This window comes from Kryptolebias marmoratus, linkage group LG21 (assembly GCF_001649575.2).
Source record: "Kryptolebias marmoratus isolate JLee-2015 linkage group LG21, ASM164957v2, whole genome shotgun sequence".
Taxonomy (NCBI): Eukaryota; Metazoa; Chordata; class Actinopteri; order Cyprinodontiformes; family Rivulidae; genus Kryptolebias; species Kryptolebias marmoratus.
Window position 1 is genome coordinate 15,967,466 of NC_051450.1, and position 21,377 is coordinate 15,988,842.

At 46.2% G+C, this 21,377-nt stretch overlaps 2 protein-coding genes across 3 annotated transcripts; one reads left to right on the forward strand and one right to left on the reverse strand.

Moving 5' to 3' along the window:
* Nucleotides 1-582: 582 nt before the first annotated feature.
* Nucleotides 583-9,648, reverse strand: qtrt2 (queuine tRNA-ribosyltransferase accessory subunit 2). 2 transcript variants are annotated; one of them, XM_017406753.3, is made up of 8 exons: nucleotides 9,155-9,648; nucleotides 9,033-9,088; nucleotides 8,412-8,488; nucleotides 8,092-8,301; nucleotides 7,115-7,314; nucleotides 4,744-4,895; nucleotides 1,496-1,580; nucleotides 583-1,408 (listed from the first exon to the last, which is right to left on the reverse strand). In XM_017406753.3, the coding sequence occupies exons 1-8, from the start codon at nucleotides 9,370-9,372 to the stop codon at nucleotides 1,171-1,173; spliced, it is 1,236 nt and encodes a 411-aa protein (XP_017262242.1). In that variant the 5' UTR covers nucleotides 9,373-9,648; the 3' UTR covers nucleotides 583-1,170. The 2 variants fall into 2 exon arrangements, with proteins under 2 accessions (XP_017262242.1, XP_037829181.1); XM_037973253.1 differs by having other exon boundaries at nucleotides 8,412-8,559; nucleotides 9,155-9,235.
* A 40-nt stretch (nucleotides 9,649-9,688) lies between these two features.
* Nucleotides 9,689-21,229, forward strand: ccdc191 (coiled-coil domain containing 191). Its single transcript, XM_017406754.3, has 17 exons — nucleotides 9,689-10,202; nucleotides 10,783-10,821; nucleotides 10,916-11,051; nucleotides 11,665-11,802; nucleotides 11,892-12,070; nucleotides 12,159-12,382; nucleotides 12,584-12,725; nucleotides 12,803-12,993; nucleotides 13,076-13,316; nucleotides 13,883-14,277; nucleotides 15,490-15,569; nucleotides 18,245-18,327; nucleotides 18,413-18,514; nucleotides 18,592-18,723; nucleotides 19,870-20,022; nucleotides 20,211-20,365; nucleotides 20,906-21,229. Exons 1-17 carry the CDS (start codon nucleotides 10,140-10,142, stop codon nucleotides 21,057-21,059), a joined length of 2,607 nt encoding a protein of 868 aa, XP_017262243.1. The 5' UTR covers nucleotides 9,689-10,139; the 3' UTR covers nucleotides 21,060-21,229.
* The last annotated feature ends 148 nt before the right edge of the window (nucleotides 21,230-21,377 follow it).

Consider the following 21,377-nt stretch of genomic DNA (forward strand, 5'->3'; position numbering starts at 1 on the left):
ATGAGGCCGATCGTGAAAACTCAACAAGGCGAGAAGCCAAACGAAGCTCCGGGAAACCCTTACTGAGCAGGGAGGGGAGAAAATAAATCACCGTAGGTCGGATTTTCTCTCCCCCTAATCATCAGGAACAGATTTCAGCTCCAGAGTCTGACCCGGCTGCCTGCTCGCATCCTGATGCACGGGCGGATCCAGGGGGGAGGTCAGAGGGGCACGGGGCCCCCCGCTGAAAGCACGCTGCAGCTACGTTTGGGTCACGGGTAACATTTTAAAAAACGCTACAGGTAGACTAACGTCGGCGCCGTCTCGTTTCCCACTGGTGGTTTGAACTTCAGGGCCACCCGAGTTCAGCCACTCACAGGTGGTTTGACTCGTCTGTCTTCTCTGCTGTTTATTCCACAACTAAAACTGTCTGACGTACATTTTCCGGTCTTCCTAAGAAGCCAGTTAGGAACCCGGCCAACGTTCGGAGCCGGAGCGGAAATCTGTCGAACGCCGAGGTGCTGCGGCTCCGAGGCGGAAACGTTACCGGCTGGGATTCTTTAAACATTTCTTACAACGAGAACAAGGAAAAAGAAATCCAACTTGAATGTAAATAAGAAAAGTTTAATTACTGTAACCCCATTTCACCAATCCACATCAAACATTTTAGATAAATAAAACAAGCTTGCATCGTAAAAACAATAAAAAAATCAAGATGTTCTTAGATTTCCAGCACAGATTTTACATCTCTGATGGTCTGAGTGTTCAGTTTTCCAAAGCAGAGACGTTTCTTGTTCCTCAGTAAACAACAGTTTCTCATATTCAGATGTACGTCTTACATTTCAGGTGATTTTCTTTCCTAACAAGTGTAAATAAATAACGTTATTTGCTAAGTCTGTTGCATCTCTTTACTTAATAAGGAACCACCGGCAGCTGAAGGAGAATCTGACGTCGCAGAGAAATTCTGAAACTCTTTGCCCCTTCAAATTAAAGAGTCCAAGGGGTAAAAGCAGGGACCTGGGGAGGGGTAACACTCCCCCGTCGCAGCTGGATGGATATTTGGTCCGTCTTTTTTTTTTTGGATTGGAAAAGATCTGACATCCTGAAGGTCCGCTTCTCTGCAGCTCAGCCTGTCGCTGGACCGTCCTCGTCCACCACCGTCTCCGTCTCCGTCCCCGTCTCCCACTGCGACTAGTTCTCCTCTCCGCCCATCTGCAGCCGCTTCTTCAGGAGGTCCAGTTTGTCTTGGGCTAAAGCGTCCCTCAGCGCCCTGAAGAAGCCCTGGTAGTGGCTCGTGTTGTGAATGGCGAGCAGGACCCCGGCCAGCAGCTCGTTGGTCGCCAGCAGGTGGTGCACGTACGCCCTCTGGTGGTTCTGGCAGCAGTAGCAGCCACACCCCTCCACCAGGGGCCTGAAGTCGTCCTGAAACCTGGACCGAAGTTCAGGGAAAGTTAGAGTTAGAGCCGACATCCCCAGCAGCCACACGGGGGCTTATTTATTTATTTTTTTTACAAACCTTTTGTCTTTGAGATTCACCTCGAAGTGCGTCGCCTGCGTCCGATCGTCACAACCCGGGCCTCCGTTCGGCTGCACCTCCTCGCCTGGAGCACGAAAAACAGTGGCGTGCCTCATTAACGCTCGAGCCACAATCTCGTCCTCTGACGGGAAACGAGTCCCCAAAGAGACGAGCAGCAGCCAAAAATCAAACACCAATTACACCTAAACCCTCAGTAATCCCTGCTGTGCTTCTTATAAATGCTTACTGTCTGCGCTACGAATACTAACATCTGTTTACCGCAGCTGGGTGTTCCTTTTAAGAGGAAATAATTTAACAGGAACAGAGAGGAGAAGCGTTCAAAGAAGCAGCAGCTCTGACACTAAAGGATGGGAGGAAAAATAAGATCTGAGGCCGAGCTGGGGAGGAGGAAAAATAAATAAAGTGGTCCACGGTGATACATGCGATTACACACTTAGAGATTAAAAAGGTAGCAGAGCTGCAAAATGGATCTGGTGGACGCTGAAAACGGCGAAGCGGCGAACTTTGGACAAAGCATAAAAAGGATATTATTACGTGGTCTGTATGCAGCGGAGAGCCGATAAGAACGAGAAGAAAAACGGGACAAAATGAGGCCAAAGACAGGAAAAAATGCAAAGCAGGGAGATGCAGCTGCGCTGGAGATAAAGACAGAAAGCAGCGACGACAGATGTGGAAACCAAACTGAAAGAAAACTAAAAAAAAAAAAAACGTTACAATCACAGCTGTTTTGGTCAAACCTCAAATCAAAATCTAGCGTTCGAAGGTGATTTCATCTCCGACACGGATCGTTTTATGCCTCTTAGAGACGGGCGCGTCTTTTCAGAGTTCATTTTGTCTATCTGTGAGACTAAAACCCAAACCGCCGGGGCTAATTCCTTCGTGTTGTCGCAGATAAGCCAGAACCCATTACGCTTTGGGTCGGATCCAAACGGTGTTCTTTAAAGTCAGGAGAGAGAGAGAGAGGGCCGCGTTCTCCAAGAGCCGTTCTGCTCAATTACTGTCAGAAACAAACAAAAAGGCATAAAAACTCTGGATTCTGCACTTATCGCTGCAGGAAAAAGACACAAACAAGAACATTTGATTCCCGTTTTAAAAGAACCGCTTCGTTTTACACTTAAAGGGAGAAAAGCGTAAATATGGCAGAAATAATGTAAGATTTAAGACTATTTCCTAGTTTCCTAGAAGTTAAAAATCCACTTTTAAATAAACCTGGCCCTTTAGTTTCTTGTTTTTTTTTTATTCCTGCCACAATTAATAATAAGAATAATACATTTTAATCAAGATAAAGTGTTATTTAGGTATGATATAGTTCTAAATGCTGTGTTCAGTTTTGTAATATTTCACCGATTTTATTCTGACCTCGAGGCTTTGAATATAATTAAAGGCCTTGAAGGAATGCATATCGCCCGCCGGCTTTCAGCTGAGATTACAGCCGTTAATGAGGCTAATGTTGATTAGCTGTAGCGGCCATCTTGAACGGGGTTTACTCCAAACGTCAATCAGTTATTGATACCAACGCAGTGAGAGTTTTATGAAAATCCATCATGATGTGTTGCTATAACACTACAGACACACAAACACACAGAGGCAAAAACATGATCACCCTTTCTGCCTCCATCTAGGAGCCCTGACTGTCTCTGAATCTCACATTTAGAGTCAAACTGTCAGAATCCAACTGAGCGGCTCGAGGACAGCGGCAAATGGCAAACGAAGTCAGGAGGAGAATTAGTGTATCGCCCAACATGTCAGAGAGGTCTTAACCCGGTGGGGTTTGTAATTGGCCGAGAGGGGAGTTACAACGTCTCCAGGGAGGGGTTTGACATCACGGCTGCTCCCGGCGCAGAATCGATCAGAGCCCGACTTCCTTCTGTCAGAGGAGTTCAACGCAGCTTTTTAATTAGCTGCAAAGTCGGCGTGGCGGCGCGGATCCCCCCCCTGCCACGCCGCCACGCTGCTGCTTTAGGTTGCTCGTGAGGACAATCATCGGGGTGACGATTAATTGTTCCCTCGCTGAAGCGGCTCAGAGCCACGGTATTGATTTGAATTCACCTGCTGGACTCTCCACCCAATTATCCACCTTATCTAACACACACACACACACACACACACACACACATCAAACCATAATGTTACTGATCATTACATGTCTGTTGTCTCCAGGGTGACGTGAACACAACATCATTAAGAGACAACCGTCCCTCGTTGACGTCCTCTGCAGGGTCTTTAAAGGATCTAATTGAACACTAACTCCGCCGTGCAGCGGCGTGAGACGAGCGTGAAAATGAACGAACGCCGCGAGGCTCCGTTATTCAACCACGACTTCAGTTTTATCAGTTAAACGCGACCTCTGTGCAATTAACGACATCAAAGCGCGCCCGCGGTCCCCCGGCGACATTTCTCCTCCGTGCAGCTCGGCGTATCTCGTCTCGTCGCTCCATCCGTATCTCTCCCGCCATCCAAAAGAAATTATTTCAACGCGCGGAGACGCAGATTTGCCCCACGACGCTCACGTCCATCAGGAGGTCATTAGAAGCCAAGAAGAGAGCCCACGTGCAGTTTTAAATTACGCTGATTTACCTGAGCGGTCTCTTCAACGTTTTCTCAATTTATTCATCTCAGCTTCATAAAAAATGTCATTTTGTGGCTTGAGGCAAGGTAGCTTTACCTGAAAAGGTCATTTGCTTCGACTTAGACTTTTTTTGGCATTAAGGTGTCAGAACAGAGTGACACTTTCAGGAAAAAACCCCAGAAAGGTAATGAAACGAGACATTTAAAAAAAAATGAAGACGATGTAAATGTTAAAGACAGTTAACTTGGTTTCTAACTGTGACTCTGAAACAATGAAACAAAGTAAAAAAACAAAGATACAGAATAAAGAAACAAATCTGATGTTTCGTTAATGAAAGGTTGGTGATGAGGGCTAATTAATTAAGATTCATTTTAGTCGCATTGTTTGCTGAAAGGTAAGATTCCCCACAGAGGTGAGTGACTCCGGTAACACGGCGCCAAATTTGAGCTCAAAACCTGTAAAATTATTAGAGTTATGGTCAGTTTTGTGTTGGCTAACGTCATCTTAGATCAGACTGACTTTAGCGAATCAGCTGCTGATTTACATCTAAATTTAATTAAATCTGTCAGGTGGGTAATGAGATATTTTATTCTCACACACAGGATTAAGGATTATCTGTGTGTGTGTGTGTGTGGGGGGGGGGGGGGGGGGGTCCTACCTGCGCGCTCCAGGTCCGAGTGGATGTCGAAGCGGAAGCAGAGAGCGCCGCCTCGCTCTGTCACCTGGAAGGGGAAGAAGCCTTCGAACAAATCCACGCCGGCCTCCACGCACGCCAGCACCTCGTCAGGGCGCCCGACGCCCTGCAGCAATCTGGGCCACACAGAGAGAGAGAGAGAGAGAGAGAGTCAACAAGCAAACACAGGAACAGCAGGGAGCATTAAACTTTAAAGCACTCGCCGCACGCAGACATCTTCGGCGCTGCTCCTCGCGGCGGCGGAGTGTTTGAACTTCCCGGTTCGCCGACCGCCTCTGAAACTCTCCGCCTGCGGGCGCCGAGGTCAAGCCCAATTTAGCTTTCGATAACGACTCCACTTCACTCTCTGCCTGGGAGCCCCAACCTCCCTCCGGCTGGAAGAAACAGCGGGAGGGAGGAGGAGGAGGAGGAGGAGGAGGAGGAGGCGCCTCACGGTGTCTGAGATCAGCCAGCCAAGCAACGCTCACAGCACGCCGCTGCGAACAGATTACTGCTCCTGGAAACAGGGAGAGGACGAGCTCCTGTGTGAGTCTCTGAGTCCAGAGTTCAAACCTCTGGCAGCCGAACTTCGTCCTTCTGTCTTTAAAACAAAAAAAAAGGTCCGGCAGGTCGAAAAAAGGAGTTTAAGACGCTGGAATATATCAAGTTTCTGATTTATTATGACGCCCGGCGCTTCGGCTTCTATCTGCCGACTCGCGGCTGATTTATGTTTGTGTATCTGCATCCGTCTGCGTGGCTCTCTGACCTTGCCAGGTGATGGATTTTCAGAGGCCGAGATTGAAGCGGCGGCGGAGGACGACGTCCAGCTAACGGCTCGCAGCCTCCGGGGCGCGTTGGAGAACAGTCCGAGGTAATAATCAGAAACTCGAGAGCTTACGGACGACGACTTCATCGTTTCGACGATCAGGCTGATGAATTTAAACAAAAAAACTCAGAGAAAGGTGGTGTAAAAACTGACGGGACTTAAAGGGACAAAGGTTTTCTGCTTCAGGGTGTTATTAATAAAAATCCTGCCTCCTTTTCTCGATCTTCTACCGACTTTAACTTCAAATCATGCCTCCAACCACCGACTGCGACTCAGAATGATCCAAAAACCCAAATTTTCTCTTTGATTTACAGCAAATTCTCAATAAAAGTCGTATATAACCTGACATAAGTCAGAACAATACTCTATCAGTACTTTGTTTTACAAACTCTGACTTATTATCGTCATTCTTTACCTTTTTTCCTACTCTGATGATTGAAAATCAGGTTTTTTAATTGCCGCTGAATGCTCTACTATGACGAAAATGAATGATAATCGTAAAATTAGTCAATTTAGGCAACAGTTTTTAACGTTGCCTTCTCAAATGTGACACAAAACACAGTGGGAAAAGGACTGAGAGTGAAGCTCGGGGTTCATGGAGCCAATATGTGATGGAGGAATTACAAAATGAGCAGAAATGGTTTTATAATCTGGTACTGAAACATGGATCATCGACTGGTCTGCAGCCAAGGAAAATGTCAGTAAAATCTGAATAAAACGATATTTTCCAACAGTTTTCCCGAGGTCCACGCAGTGCTGCTGAATACTGAAGGATCGCTTTAGGAATCTGCGAATTCGACCAGCTTTGAAAGCACGGCAGAAAGAGGGAGAAGGAGAGCGAAGCGTCGAACCGAGGCCATGAAAAACCATCTGTAAGGAAAACAGACTGAAAGGACTCGGGCCCTCCGGTTCTGCTGGGTTCTGACCATGATTTGACCTGATTACGACTTCATTCAGAAGGTGCTCAGACAAAAAAAAAAAAAAAAAAAAGAGGCTGAAATCATGTCTGCTCTCACTTATAAGCAGTAAAGGAGGATAATAACATCAATATGACACCTCCCTAATCTCTGAACCAGAACTAAAATGTAGTTTTGATTAAACATTTCACCAAAAAAACACCATTTTGAGATTAATAGTAGAAAAGAGTCGAGGAAATCATCCAAAACCATTAAAGTTGAATTCCAATTTCATTTCTGATTGCACAATCGGTCACATTTTGAATCACAGTGGACGTTAAGAGGCGCCGCTATTGACGGAAAACACAAAAAAAGGCACGCTAACGAGCCCCAAAGTTTCTGGGACCGATGAGACCAAACTGGAGCGTTGTGGCCAATCACGTCAGCTGAGTCGGTCTGACTGTCGCGGAACGGCGGAAACAAATTTATCTGCGTTTTTCTGCTTTCACAGACCTGTCTTCTCTGCTTTTAGTTTGCTTCTGTCTGACTGTTGTTCGATTAAACACGAGAGGAAGCATTTTCCAATAACAACCTGACCCGTTTGCTTATCTCACAGAGTCACAAGCAGGCAGACCTGGGTTTGTCCTCGGGCAGCTCCTCGGTCACAGCGGTGACGAGCTGGGTCCTCAGGTCGCCGTCCATGGCGTCGGTTTGGAAGCCATCCAGGCAGAACCCCGCCACGGGCCTTTTGGCCGTCTCCCTGGCCGAGCGCACCCTCTCCTCCAGGACGTCTCCTCCCTCCACCACCCCGAACACCGCGGTCCCGTCTAATTCCTGGCGGGAGACAGAAACGCCGTGCGATTAACGAAGAGGAAGAACCCGTGGAAGATTGAGAGCGAGAGAAAATCGGAAGAAAGCGTGATGCACGCCGAAGTCGGCAGCAGAAAAACAGGTTTTCCGTCGGAGGGGGCGGCAAGCATTCATAAATAAAAAGGTTTCACTCTGCCAGACTCCATTTGGATTTTGATTACTCAACAAGCATAAAGGGGGGGAAATCACTGGGTGGTTTGGAGGAAACTTGGTAGCAATCACACAGCTCACTGGGTAAAAGGCTGATAAGGAATTACTCTGTCAGTTCTCTTTACTCTTCATGTTTTCTTGCTTTATTGTGTCAAAGACCACTGGTTTGCATTCAGGCAACAAAAAACAACATAACTGCAGCGTGTGATGAAGATTAGGAAAATCAGAACCACATATAAATGTCTGTAAAACACAGAAATGCAAAAGGGTAAATAATAACCTCAGAACAGGATGAGATGAGTCATTATGGATTATTTTAATTCTTCTGTTCTTTTATAGAAATTAAAGGGACATTAACAGCATTTTAAAAAGTAAATCATTTAATTTGTCAGACCAAATGCTTGACGCGTTCATATCTGCTGATAATGTATTCATGTTAATCTGTTTTTGCTGCAGCAGCACAGCTGCAAGGAGGCGGCTCTGACAGCTACCGAACATCAATCCACGTGTTATCGCTGCGCATGAATGAGTCCAAACATTACAGCTGCCAGACTGCCTGCGAAGGGTGTGTGTGTGTGTGTATGTGTGCACCTGCGATTTCTGGTGCAGCAGCAGACACTCGTCCAGGTGAGCCAGGGTGCGATCCACCGACTTCCTGACCCTTTTGCGAGACGCGCCGGCCTGCCAGGTCTCGCCGTCCGCCATGCTCTGGTACCAGTCCGGCTGCACAGTCTTCTGGAGGGCCATGAACTTGGCCGCCGACACCTCGATCCGCCCGCCGCTGCCCCACACGGACGCCGTCTGACGACACGGGTTTCAAACTCAGAGGTTTTAGTCCGAAACGAGGCAGCAGCCGCAGCCACGCGGCTCCTCGGGATGAAGGGAAACAACACTTGCAGGTAAAGTCTCACCTTGTTGGTAGTGTAGCCGGTCGGGCAAGGAGACGCAGGGTCGTGGAGTGAGCAGTACAACACCGTGTCGTGGAGGCCTGAAAAACAAACCCGACAGAAACGTTCCCTCACCGGACGGAGATATGTGAACTTTATCAGCCGAAACCAGCTGCAGCCGAGAGATCAGAAGGTGAGAAAACAAAAGGACCCAATTAATATTCCCAGTTGCCGAATCGGCGCCCTTCCTTTCTGGAGCCTTAGAGACAACACTGTGCTCATCCCTGACATTTTACGTTTAGTGACACAACATTTATTACATTTCCCGTCTGCAAAGACATGCAAGCCGACTCAATTTTTTTAGTAAATTAATAGAAATTTACAAAGAAATTAACTACTTTCTGGTCAACCTCGCCAAGTTAATGAGCTTCTCACATTATTTAGAGGCCTTTAATATAAATGATTGAGGAATACGTTAAAAGAAATAATAAGACGATGACCAAATAACAAAAAGCAGCTAAATCAAACAGCTCTAAATCAACTGAATCTGAAAAAGCTGGTTAATTTAAGCACATTTTAAGCCTTAAAACATCTAGGTGTGACCAGAGGAAGAGGAAAAGATGGAAGAAAGGTGTTTATTCTCACCTGCAAACTTCTTGAATCCATCTTTAAACTCTTCTAGGACTTCTTGGTGCTCTGCTCTGGAGGGAGATGGAGATTAGATGGAGGTTGAGGATGTGTGTGTGTGTGTGTTGGTTTTAACTTACATGTGGGACAGAGTGACCTGAGTGACAGAGGGGAGGTTGGTGATGGTGTGCAGCGTCTCCTGGGTGAGGTGGGGCACCGTGCCAAAGTGGGTGTACAGCAGACACCCCGGAATCCCGAGCGAGTGCTGACCCGTCCTCCCGAGACCCTTCAGTACACCCAGACGAGCCCTGCCCTGGACCACACGGGACAGCTCCAGCTGCACCCTGCCGCCAGCCATATCAGCAGCTCCGGGAGAAATCTCTCTAAAGACCCGTGAAGCTGACACTTCAGTAAAACAAAGTTACACACGGACAGGCTAGCCACGTAGATGGTTTAGCCCCGTTGCGATGTAAATTTCACCTATCTGAGACGCTGTTGGGTTAATAGGTGGAAGCCCTCATCTCTATTAATATTTGTTAAATTCAAGAGCACATTTCTTCGGCTTACCGTTAAAAAAAAAAATCTCGTGCTTCGCATGAACTACAAGTCGGAGGGATATGACGTCATTAACAGCGACGGCAGTTGTGACGAGTAAAAAGCCCGGGCTCTTTTCCGTCCTACAAAAGCAAAACCCCAAAAAATATCAGTTTATTTCGTTAAAATAATTATAAATTCAGTTCTAGGTAAACCTATTTAGCCAATTTTACATTTTCTCCTATGAAAAAACACCCAAGCAAACATAGTTGCCATGGTTACCAGTGTGACTCTTGAGTGTACTGGGATATGTAGTTCCAAGAATCTTAATTCGTGTGAAATGAAGGCGAACAAAGATCGTTAATTCACTACATTACCCATAATTCTTAACGGCGCGACTCAAAGGCGGTTAGGTTTGCTGCTCTGGCGTTTTGCTGTGTACTAACTTCTAAACTATTTGGCGACTGGATAGAAAGTAGTCATGTATTTTTTTTCGCGTATGTTCTTAAAAAAAACTAGAATAAATAAAAAAGAATGCGGAAACTAGATTTAGGAATACACTGTGTGATGTAAATTGACTTAAACAGGGCAATGACCTCCTCAGGTCACAATTCTCACCTGTTCAGCTGGAAGAGGCTCGAGTCCGCAGACAAGGTAAGTTTAAATTACTATTAATTATTTTCTGTTTAACCAATTATTGCGTCAATGATTATGTGTAAATGGTTCCATATTTATGTACAGGGGAAAAAACTAATTAAACAATAATAAATTGAAATTTCTCACCTGAACTGTATCTAAATTGGAAAACCAAAACATTTTTATACACCTTTATCAAATCCTCTAGGATGATAACTAGAAACAGAGAGGTTTAATTTGCGTCTATAAACGAAAGGGAAGCTCATTTATGCACAGACTTGTGGCTTTTGCTCAGAAAAGGTAAAAGAAACAGGGTTTTTTTTGTGGAAAAAGTCTGCAGCTGTACAGAGCTGAGATAGATGAATAGCTGCTGGCAAGGAAGAGCCGGCTTTTTGAAGTCTGGGAAATGATTTTTGGATAATCTTCAGATTAAAGCCAATAGCCGGGCTTCCCTGCAGGCATCAGGCTCAAGGTGATTTAACAAACAGGCCGATGTGACCACGAGACCTGCATTTATATTCAGGTTTCATGTCTCCCTTTAAAATGACCTCCGCATTCACCTGAAATAATTGTTTGTTTTCTTTTGCTCTACAAACAGACGCCTGTGAAGCACGATGACATTGATCAGTGGAGGAAGGTGTGGGAAATCTTGCGTTCTTGTGTCAGTTTGGTAAATTTCTTTTGCTTTCGTGAGAGCTCTCTTGTTGTTCTGTGTTCGTCCTTGTTCGCAGCGGGTGGAGGAGGCCTCGGAGTTTGCTGTGTCTGAAGTCTTCTTCCGCAAAAAAACCAACCCAGGAAGCAGCGGACTTGCTGTGCCTTTGCAAAACTCCGACCAGTTAAGGGATCACGATGACGCTTACAGTGAAGGTAGGCAGAAAAAATACATAAATGTGTCATGCAAAACTGTTTCTGAAGGTCTATCAGAAGGGTGCAGTTGAATTTAATGTATATTTACTCCTAATAGATGTTCTGAACTGTAGCTAGCATGAAAAAAACCTTTTTGAATTTCCAGAAATCTGAAACTTAATTAATTTATTTATGTCTTTCAGCCTAAGAAACGTAATAAAGAGTTACAAATGTACCACAATTTCTTGTGTATTTAAGAAAGTTAGAGTCAGCAGAAAGAGCACTTTATTTAATTTGTCCCCTAAATAACTTAATATTTGATGTTTTGTTTTGTCACTATGCTTTTTATGGCATTTTGTTTGTTTATTTTAACTGCTCCAAAGTCAGGTCACAGGTTAGTTTAAATGGCATCAGATTCTCCTTGCGGTTCATCTTCAGATCTGGAAACTTTGGGAGGGTAATCGTGAACGTGACTGAAACGACACGGCGTCACAGCCATCCCGGATCACTGCTGAAACAAAAATGAATTCTGAACCGTAGCGGGAAACACTATGAGATAAAGTCAGAAGCTCTGTGTTCACAAACCTTCAGCGCTCATCACTTTTTAAATTTGTTGTTTTGTTTTTTTTCTCAGCTCAGGCTCTTCTAGGCGACTGGCTGGGCACTAAGTTGCGTTTGGAGCTGGAGGTGGACGATGAAGATGCCCTGAGGAGCTCCGCTGAAAAGACACAACCTGCTGCTCCGGCTGCCCCCACCCACAGCAACTTTGACGGTACAGAAATGATCACTGAATGAATATTTAGATGGTACTTTATGGCATCTGAAGTTATCTCTTTCACATTTTATGGGACAAATACTCAGACCTGTATAAGTGCCTGGCTGAAGAAGAAGAGGAGTCTGCTGTCAACAGCGTCCTGCAAGATCTCATGGAGCAGGAGCTGCTGGACTCCGGGATGATGGAGGAGCTCTCGCTCGATGATGGAGAAGCCAAGAAGAAGCTCAGAAACCCGATCGTCGCCATGGAAGCGCGGCGTCAGCAGGTATTTGACCAGCAGCGCGTGTCAGTTTCTCCGGGTGCGAGCGACTCAGCCCTAACGGCGGACGGACCGCCGCTGCTTCCTGACGCAGGTGCGGGAGAACGGGGTGCGGCGGCGGGCCGAGCGGCAGAGGCGGCGGAGGGAGGAGGAGGCTCGGCGGGAGGCCAGGAAGGAGGCGGGGAGGAGGGAGCGGGAGGAGGAGGCGAAGAAGACGCTGGAGCGACGGAGGCAGGAGGAGATGTTGCAGCAGGAGATGGTGAGGCTGCGACGCCAGATGGAGGAGAGGAGAGTCCGGGAGCAGCTCGGTCGACAGAGGTATGAACTGTTGCTGCTTTTAACGAAGGAGAACGTTCCCTGGGATCGTTCCGCTTTTAACGAAGCGGAACGTTCCCTGGGATCGTTAACGTTACCCTTTAAACATTACCCTTCGTTAAAAGCGACCCATACCTAGAAAAGCAGTCGTATGATGTTTTAAACGTGCTCAAGCAGCCAATCATCTGCGTGTTTGTTGAGCAGGGAAAGAGAAAAAGAAGCGCAGAGCGCGGTCAGAAGTGTTCAGTCCACCCCGGCGCTTCCATCGAAGCAGCAGCCGCAGGAATCCGAGCGACTCCGCCGAGAACAGGAAGTCCAAATGAAGAATCACGTGAGGAATCTCAAGGTTGGTGCCTGTTTGTGACGATCCGCACGCTAAAAAACCCGTACAATCGTTTAAATCCACCTGTGCTCGTCTATTAGTGTCTGCACAGGCATTTCTCTGGGTGGCATTCGGCGGTGATGGAGCGAAGGCTGCGTACGCGCAAGGCGGTGGCCCTCTGTGATTGGAGGAGGCAGCTGAGGGCGTGGCGGGCGTGGCGGACGGTGGCGTGGGCAGAGCGTGAGCGGCGAGAGGTGGCGAGAACCGACGAGGCTCTGCGAATGGAAAACAGGCAACTGAACAGGGGAAAAAAAAAAAAAGTTCCTTATTCTAATAAATATTAAACACGTGATCCTTTCTGTTCCTTCGTCCAGACAAGTGAAGCTGGCCGCCGAAAGTGACCGGAGGCGATTGTTGCGGCGATGTCTGAACGCGTGGCAGCTGTGGCGTCGGGTGGAGAAGGTCCAACGGGAGCTTGCGGCCCGGCAGCAGGAGACCAAACAAAAGATGGCCGCTTTACTCACCGCTGCATCCACAGGAAAACTCCTGGCGACAGGAGCCCCGGCTGATCAGCCAATTACTGCCCCACCTGCACCTCCGAACCAATCACAGGAGGTGACCGCTCATCTTAATTAATGCTTTCCAACAAAAAAACATCTGTATGAATCGTATTTTTATTAAGCGCCTGGAGGTCATTACTAAAACATCAGCCCTGCCTCTGACAGGTCACGCTCAGGGCCTACTTACAGAGGCAGGAAATAAGTTTTGGGGGAAGTAAACAAAATAACAATACTCTCCTCTTGCCTTTCCCTTAGCATGGGACAGCCTGAACCTTTCACAGCGTGTCAGTAAGAAAAGAAAACACGTTTCAGCTGAAATATTTACAACTCTGGAGAGAAGAGCAGGAGGAGAGCGGAGCGTGTGGGAAGAAATACGACTCGTAACCTTTGTCACCGTCCTGCTCCCGTTCCCCGGGACTCCCATCTGACTTTTAAGTTTGCACTTTAATGAAGGCAAAAATAAGAAGCGAGGAAAGTGAATTTAAAGTTAGGAGTTCTCTGTGGAAGGGTCGAGAAAAGGCAGTGAGGTTTCTGCTGCTTATGCAGCTGATTTACTCGAGCAGGACAAGGTTCCAGCCTCATGTTTAAACCTTTTATTTTGTTCTGTCATACGTTCTGCAGACGGATCGCCACAGGTCGGACACTTTAGCTCCTCGTGCCTTCGTGGCGCATCGGGATCAAACCCCCGTGGGTGCTGTGCCCCGGCCCTCTGGCCCGTGGCGGGTGACCCGACGCCACGCTGCCCCTGACGCCGCCGAGCTCTGCGAGGCGCGGCGGAGACTGGAGAGCGGCGCCGTCGCCGGCAGGTTCGAGAGCAGACACGCCGCCCAGCAGCGGATCATCGCGCAGCAGAGGAAGCTGCTGAAGGAGCAGCAGGAGCAGATTGCTCGGCTGAAGGGAGAGCAGGACGTGATGGGTTTGGAGCTGGAAATGGAGAAAGCGGCGCAGCTTACCCAGCTTTCAGTGCGAAGAGGCTCCAGACCAAAGAGCTGCAGCCTTGACCCGAAGGAGCAGAGGTTGGCTCACTGAACACAACAAAAACATCAAAAGCTGCAAAACTAGAGTCCCTTAAATTGTGTTTGAATGACCTCACATCCACCTAAAATTGAAAAATTCAAACCATCGCTGTCAAAAAAAGGCCCATTTTATAAAGAATTTAATAACTTTAACTGAATGTTTTTCCTTCACTTTGTTAAACAAGTTCCCTACGTTTATGAGAGGATAATAAAATCTACTGGTGATACATCACCAATGAAGAGTTTGCACAATAATCCATTAATTTTGTTGTAATTGTGAGTAGTCGCTGAGCTGCTTCAAAACATCTGGAGACCCAGATGGAGCATCCGACTGGCAACGATTTGCAGACTCAGCTGTAGCTGGATGAAGTAAACACACATTGAGGACGAGCTAAAGACCAAAATGACAACACAGATACGATTTCTATCCGTTTTTCCAGTCCTTCTTATCTCCCAACCCACTGGCCTGAAGAAGGACAGACGCAGAGATCTGATCCAGATGTTGTCCTTAAAAACCTCCTCATATTCTCAGGGAAATCATCCGTTCTGCAACGACTGACGACCGCATAAAAGTCAAATTTAGAAACAGCAGCTGAAGTTGGCAACCATTTGGAAATATGGACATTAGGTAGACGTTTGACTGCAGGAAGATAATTAATATAAACAAATAATGAAGCAGGACTGAATTAAAGGAGATTTGTAATAATGACGTTTTAGGTTTGAATGTGCAAATGTTTCATAGCTGTGATGGCTCTCAAACACTCCTAAAAGTACGAATAATTGCTCATTTCTCTTAAACACAAAAAACTAATAGGTAAAAAATTGGGTTTACTGAACTCTCAGCCATTAAAACACGAGTTAAAAGAGACTTATATCTACTTTAATACGCATATTTATTGTTTTCACGAGCTAAATCAAGATGAAGTGACCCTAAAAGGTGTAAATAAGACCAGATGATTCAAATAGTAAATAAACTAATTTAGGTTTAATTTGACTTTGTTTATACATTTATATCTATGCAGCTGCAAATTAAATACACTTTCTAAGGCGATAGATTTATGACCAATCTGATGTTTTTTTTTTGGTTTGGTTTTAGCCTGTATCTGTTTCCCTTGAATGAAATTTGTCGGCGAGGGCTCGGGATGATGCGAGCGCGCACACAGACTTTATGACAGGCTTCATTTCTCCTGGCTCTTATCGTCACTGTTGCAGCAGCGCGCCAAGGCTTTCAGCGGGACCCGGCAGTCGGAGTGCACCTCCGCGGCAGACGCGCCCCCATCCTATCATCACAGGTCAGTCTGAAAGCTCCCTCGGCCCGCGAGCTTAACAGCAGCAAACACGCGCCAGGAAAAAAAAAAAAAAAAACTTAAAATACTCCCAGCAGAAGCTTTCACAGACGGTACAAGATCTGCTTCCGAACATGAATGTAGCACACATCCTTTACTTTTATGCAAATGTGCCCGGCTGCTAAACAGAAGGAAGAAACTTGCATAATAATGATGAATTATATCCACAAACTGAACCCCGGGGAGAATTATTGGTCACACCTCATTAATATTTGACTGTAGCAACTCTTCCAGGATGGAAAGCCCCCGAGTGTTTCTCACGGGCAACAAGGAGCTTCTTGTACCGAACAGATGGTTGTTTCCGAAAACGTCTTCTTTTGCTGCAGCAGGCTCTTTAAAGTTCGTTGGATGAGTTCAGCCCGTTCCTCTGTGCAATCAGGTGTGCGCTTTAGGTGGCTGCCTCGCAGAACAACGGCTGAACTTTGCCTCGAGTTTTCTGTCTCTGAGAGAAACATTCCTCCATGAAATCCTTTTGGTTTAATCCCTCTGTGGCCGAAACCACTCGAAGGAGCAAAGCAGCCTCACAGCGTGAGTGAACCTTTCCTGCCGCCTGTGGTTCGGTGCTTCGACTAAGACAAAACATTCAGTTCACAGATCAATATGTGGAAAAAAAAATTACAATTATTAAAAAACATCACGTGCAATTTCATGCTTTGATTATGTGTCATAAAGCAGCGGTCCCTGACCTTTTCAGCTCCACGGACCGGTTTGTTATCAGACAGGATTTTCACGAACCGGCCTTTAAAGGTGTGGCGGATAAATACAACAAAATAAAACGATACGACCGGCATGAAAACGGGGGTATTTTTAAAAACATAATAAACGTAAATCCAACGTGTCCTCGCAGCTTTGTTAGCTGCGTTATCAACATGAATAACAGCCTCTCCTCCCCCTGATGTTCTCTGTGTTTAAACACGCCCTTCAAAATAAGAGACCACTAAGAATACAACTCACCATAACTCTGAATCAGTGGAACTCTGAGCCTGTTTCTCAGTAACCAGACGGTCCCATCTAGGGCTTCCAGAGACGTTTGTTTTTTACTCGTTTTGCTGCTTGTGGGTTTGTTTTTAGCGGTAACGCATCACCTGACCTAGATAAGCGTTCTGACCAATCAAGAGGGAGTCATAGACGGATGGAGTGGAGAGAATCCGGTCATTTTTCAAAATAAATGTTGTTCAGACTCCGAAAAAAAACCCGGAAATACTGTAAGTTAATTATTCTTTCTGTGCGGCCCGGTACCAAATGACCCATGGGCCGGTACCGGTCCTCGGGGTTTAGGGACCTCTGTCATAAATGGCTCAGCTACTACCTCATCTTTAAAACTGACTGAGTTTGTGTTGTCTAGTGTTGATTAGCTGTGGCAGCCATCTTGAATGGGGTTGACTCTGATAGTTAATCAGCTGAGCTTTCTGAGACATTCAAACAAATCTGGTACGTGAGCAAAAACATTATCCCCCGCCCCCCCACAAAGGCAAAAGCTTCGATCCAGATGTGGACAGATGGAGTGAGCGCCCACTCTCATCATCCTCACTAGTCGGTTTGTTTTCCTGGAAAGGCGAATGCCAGAACACGAACGAATTAGCTTCACTTCAAATGCAGAATCAGAAAGCTGGATTTGATGCGTCCGACATCTCCAGCCTCGCTCGGCTCTTTATTCGACAGACCATCTGTAGCAAAGCTCCCGTTCAGCATATTGCGTTCGCAGATAAATCAATTAAGGCTTGCGCCCGCTCCGAACTCGACCCCATTAATACCGATCTCACGCTGCGGCGGGAAACAAACGTCCTGCGGCGCCTCGTCCCGCAGCGTTCCCATCCGTCCCGTTCACTCCCCGGATAATCTTCTCATTGTCCGCTGACCTTTGCCCTTTTTTTAAAGCCGTTCTCCAAATTAGCCCCACACACAATTAAAGGTAAATTGCTTTTTTTATTATTATTATTATTATGACTTACCACTGCTTTCCCGGTAATAAAACTCCTCCTGCTTCAAACGAGAAATTACCGTCACACAGTCACATCATGTTTTCTCAGCGGGAGACAACCTCATTACAGGCAGACAGCTTTATAAGACCTGAATGTAAATAAACCGAGCGTGAGCCGATTATTCAGCTGCTTCAGCGCAGAGATCTACACAAAACACAGATCCGAGTGCCCACGAGTGAAAGGTCCTGTGTTCCTTGAAGGAATGCATATCGCCCGCCTAAAAACCGTTTTCATGCCGGCCAGTTTCGATTAGATAAGGCGGCCATCTTGAACTGGATGGGCTCCAGCTGTTGATGCTCATCCAGTGACTTCCTTCTGCAGGTTTTATTAAAATCGGTGCAGCCGTTCATGGGGTATTTTTGCTCAGAGACACGAACACAGACAAAAACACATCATTGTTGCCTTTTGTCAGCGAGTGATAATAAACGCTGAACTTTGCCTCATGAGCTCAGGAATTTGTGCAGTGTCCCTCATATATGCCTACATCCGGTGCATAAAGTGATAAATTGCTTTCCCAAAGAGCTCTTCACTGGTGTCCGGATCTTTGCCTGTAGTGGGTTTTGAAATGGCTTCGTTGCTTTGATAATGGCTTTCTGACACTGCGGCGCACTCAGATACGTCTGGTCTGTGTCTCTGAAGCCATGGAAGCCCGAGCACGGCGGCGCGAAGAGCGGAGGAGGGAGATCGAGGAACTCAAGAGGAGGAAAGAGGAGGAAAAGCTGGTGAGCAACGATTACGCCTTGAGACTTTCAAACGGTGATGGTATCTCACGCGCGCACACACGCTGTTAAAATGGAAACCTCTCAGGCTGAGATGAAAGCGGCCGAGGAGCGAAGGCAGCGCGAGGAAGAGGAGGAGAAACGCAGGGCGGCGGAAAAGAGGAGGGAGGAGACGAGGCTGGAGAGGGAGGTGAGGCGTGTCGGCTCAGGTAAGCGCACGATTCAACGGGCTCCGGTCGGCGTGACACCAAAACGACGTCTGTTCAGAGGGAGGAGGAGAAACGGCGGCAGCAGGAGCTGACGAGAGTGGCCCGTCAGCACCGCCACAGGAGCCTGTTGTCACGGCGAGGCCTGGCGCCATGGAAACGCCTCATGCAGTTAAAACAAGCCAGCATGGAGGTAAATCGCCTGTTCGCCGCCGCCGTCAGGAGCCCAGGGAAACCTCCTGAATTAGTTGATTTACCAGAAGGAAGGCTTTCAAGCAATGGTTCCCAAAGTCAGGGTCGGGACCCCAGTGTGGGTCACTCAGCACCAAGCAGGGGTCCTTAGATAATCTCCAGATATCAACTTACAATAAAAAAAATTAGTTTTATGCTACGTTTGCACCATAATCGTTACAAAAATTTGAAATCCAAGTCCATAAATTGATTTTAAAAATAGCATAATGGATGTTTAGACTGTTTGTGTCATTATGTTCTTATTTAATAGAGTCGTTAGCATTTTGGATGTTTAAACAGCCAACAGATGGGGTCACACACCTTTGTCACTGTTATTTTATGGGTCTTGGGCTTTAAAGTAAACGTGGCACAAAAACTACACCGTATTAAATAATGTGAAGCAAAAATCTGTGCAATAAAGAGCCGATTTGTTGAAATGAAAAGGCTCACAGACTGGACACGACATGCAAAGGCAATGAGTTTAAAAAAGGTTTTATTAGACTTTTTTTGGATGAAGGTTAACCCTTTCATCAGAGTTACAAACTGAGTGTCGGCGGTGACATTTAGCTGCACGAACACCGATGTGCTTTTAAGACTTTAGTTTAGAAATTTGACTTTTTTTTTCCTCTAAAACCTTCAAATAAAACAATTTTGATTTCTCCTACTTCACTAACAAGTTCCCTCAATTTCACTTTATTTTTTGTGAGTTTGAGTTTTATATTGATTTCATTTTTTTATTTTATTTATTACACTCTTACATATCATTTTGTTAATATGTGTAGACCTGTTTTTATATATTTTGTAACTATCATATGTTTGATAGTCTTCTTTAAAGTTATTTACCAATAAAAACAATAATTGCATCACATCTACTCACAAATAACACCTTCCTTAAGCAAAAACAAACAGATACACACACCAATCTGTGATAAGTTTATTATTAAACACACACAAAATAAAAAAAACACGTATTAATTAATGCTAAAGCCGTTAATCTCTCTTCAGTTATTTACAGACACCAGAAGTGCTCCGAGCAAAGGTAAAAGGCTGCCTCATGTTGTTATTTGGAACTAAATGTAATCATCTTGTCCTCCCCTCTTCCTGCCAGCTGGCCGAGCATCATCACGATGTCTCCCTCCTGAGACGAAGCGCTGCGGCGTGGCGGCGGTACGCGAGGGAGTCCGTGTCCGAGCGAGAGGCGTGCGCGGAGCAACTTCACCAACACTTCCTGCTTCGTCGGAGCTTAAACTGCTGGAAAAGAGTATTTCCCTGCTTCTAAACACATAAACTGTCCCTCAGCTTCTCCTCTTTAAAGACTAAACCCATCTTCAGGCGTCCAGTCTTGTCAGAGCGCTCCCGAACTTCCTGCTAAAAACTAAACAGAACGTCAGTCAGGTTTATCCTCCTTTTAATAAGCTTACATTAAGTTTTCTTTGTTACTTGTTTCAGCTGAGAGATGCGCGGGTGATTCAGGAGGAGCGGGCCGAGCGTTTTCACCGCGGCCGGACTCTGAGGAGGTTCCTGCTCGCACTTTTGGACCACATGGCCCGGGAGAGGCTGGCGGAGCGGGACCATCTGCAGCGGGCGCGGGAGCACAGTGACAGGTCAGTTGCACGCCGGCCTCCCTCACTTATTCACACTGACAGGCCGCCGGAAAGGTGGGAAGAGCGGGAAAACGGATGTGGTCGAACCCAAACCATGAAGTCGACATTTGACTTGACCCTTCTTGGACCGATTTAACTCAACAAAGAATAAATTAAACATCTGGATGCTTGTATTTATGAGTTTTTAGTGAAAGATTCCGCTTATTAAAACCTTAAAGGTTGATTTATGTGAAAGTCATTAGCTTTGTCAGCACTAAATTTTAAATTCTGATGCATTGACATATGTAATAAACCAAAATATGCCATTTTTTTTATCATTGATGATCATAAAATGGTTATAATTTGATCATTTTATGGTCATTAAAACTTGTGTAAGCTTCAGGTTTGCTAAATGACCACAGGTTCCAGGTGAAAACCCACCAGCCGCCACAGTCAACAAACCTCAAACGCAGCTAATTCTACGTTGTCGACCCAGAGGTCCCTTTTTAACCCGGTTCGTCGCTCCGTCTCCGTCTGTCCGTCCATCTCTTTGCACATTAGGCGGCTCCTGCGGAGGTGCCTCCGGGCCTGGAGGCGGCTCCCGGGCGTGCTGCGCGGGGAACGGCGGCGGGACGAGCGACGGGAAAGGCTGAGCCGGAAGGTCGCCGAGGTTTTACTGGACTTCCGCTCCCGCCTGCCGCGAGAAAATGACTGAAGACGGGAAAACCGCGGAGAAAAGGACGGACACATCACTCCAGAGATAAAAATGACAGATTTATTTATTAAAATAAATAAAACTCACTCATAGAAAATCTACAAACACACAAAAAGATGAACACAATTATTACTAGAGAAGTTGCATTTCCTGCGAAAATGCAGTGTGAATGCTTTTTTTGCTGAATGATTTTGCTGAAAGCGGCTGAAGATATGCTGAACAGCTGAAGTTTAATGAAAAGTCAAAAAGTGAAACAGCAGCTAATTTGAAGAAGATTTGCATAAGATAGAAGAACAAAAGCTGAAAGAAGCAGAAATT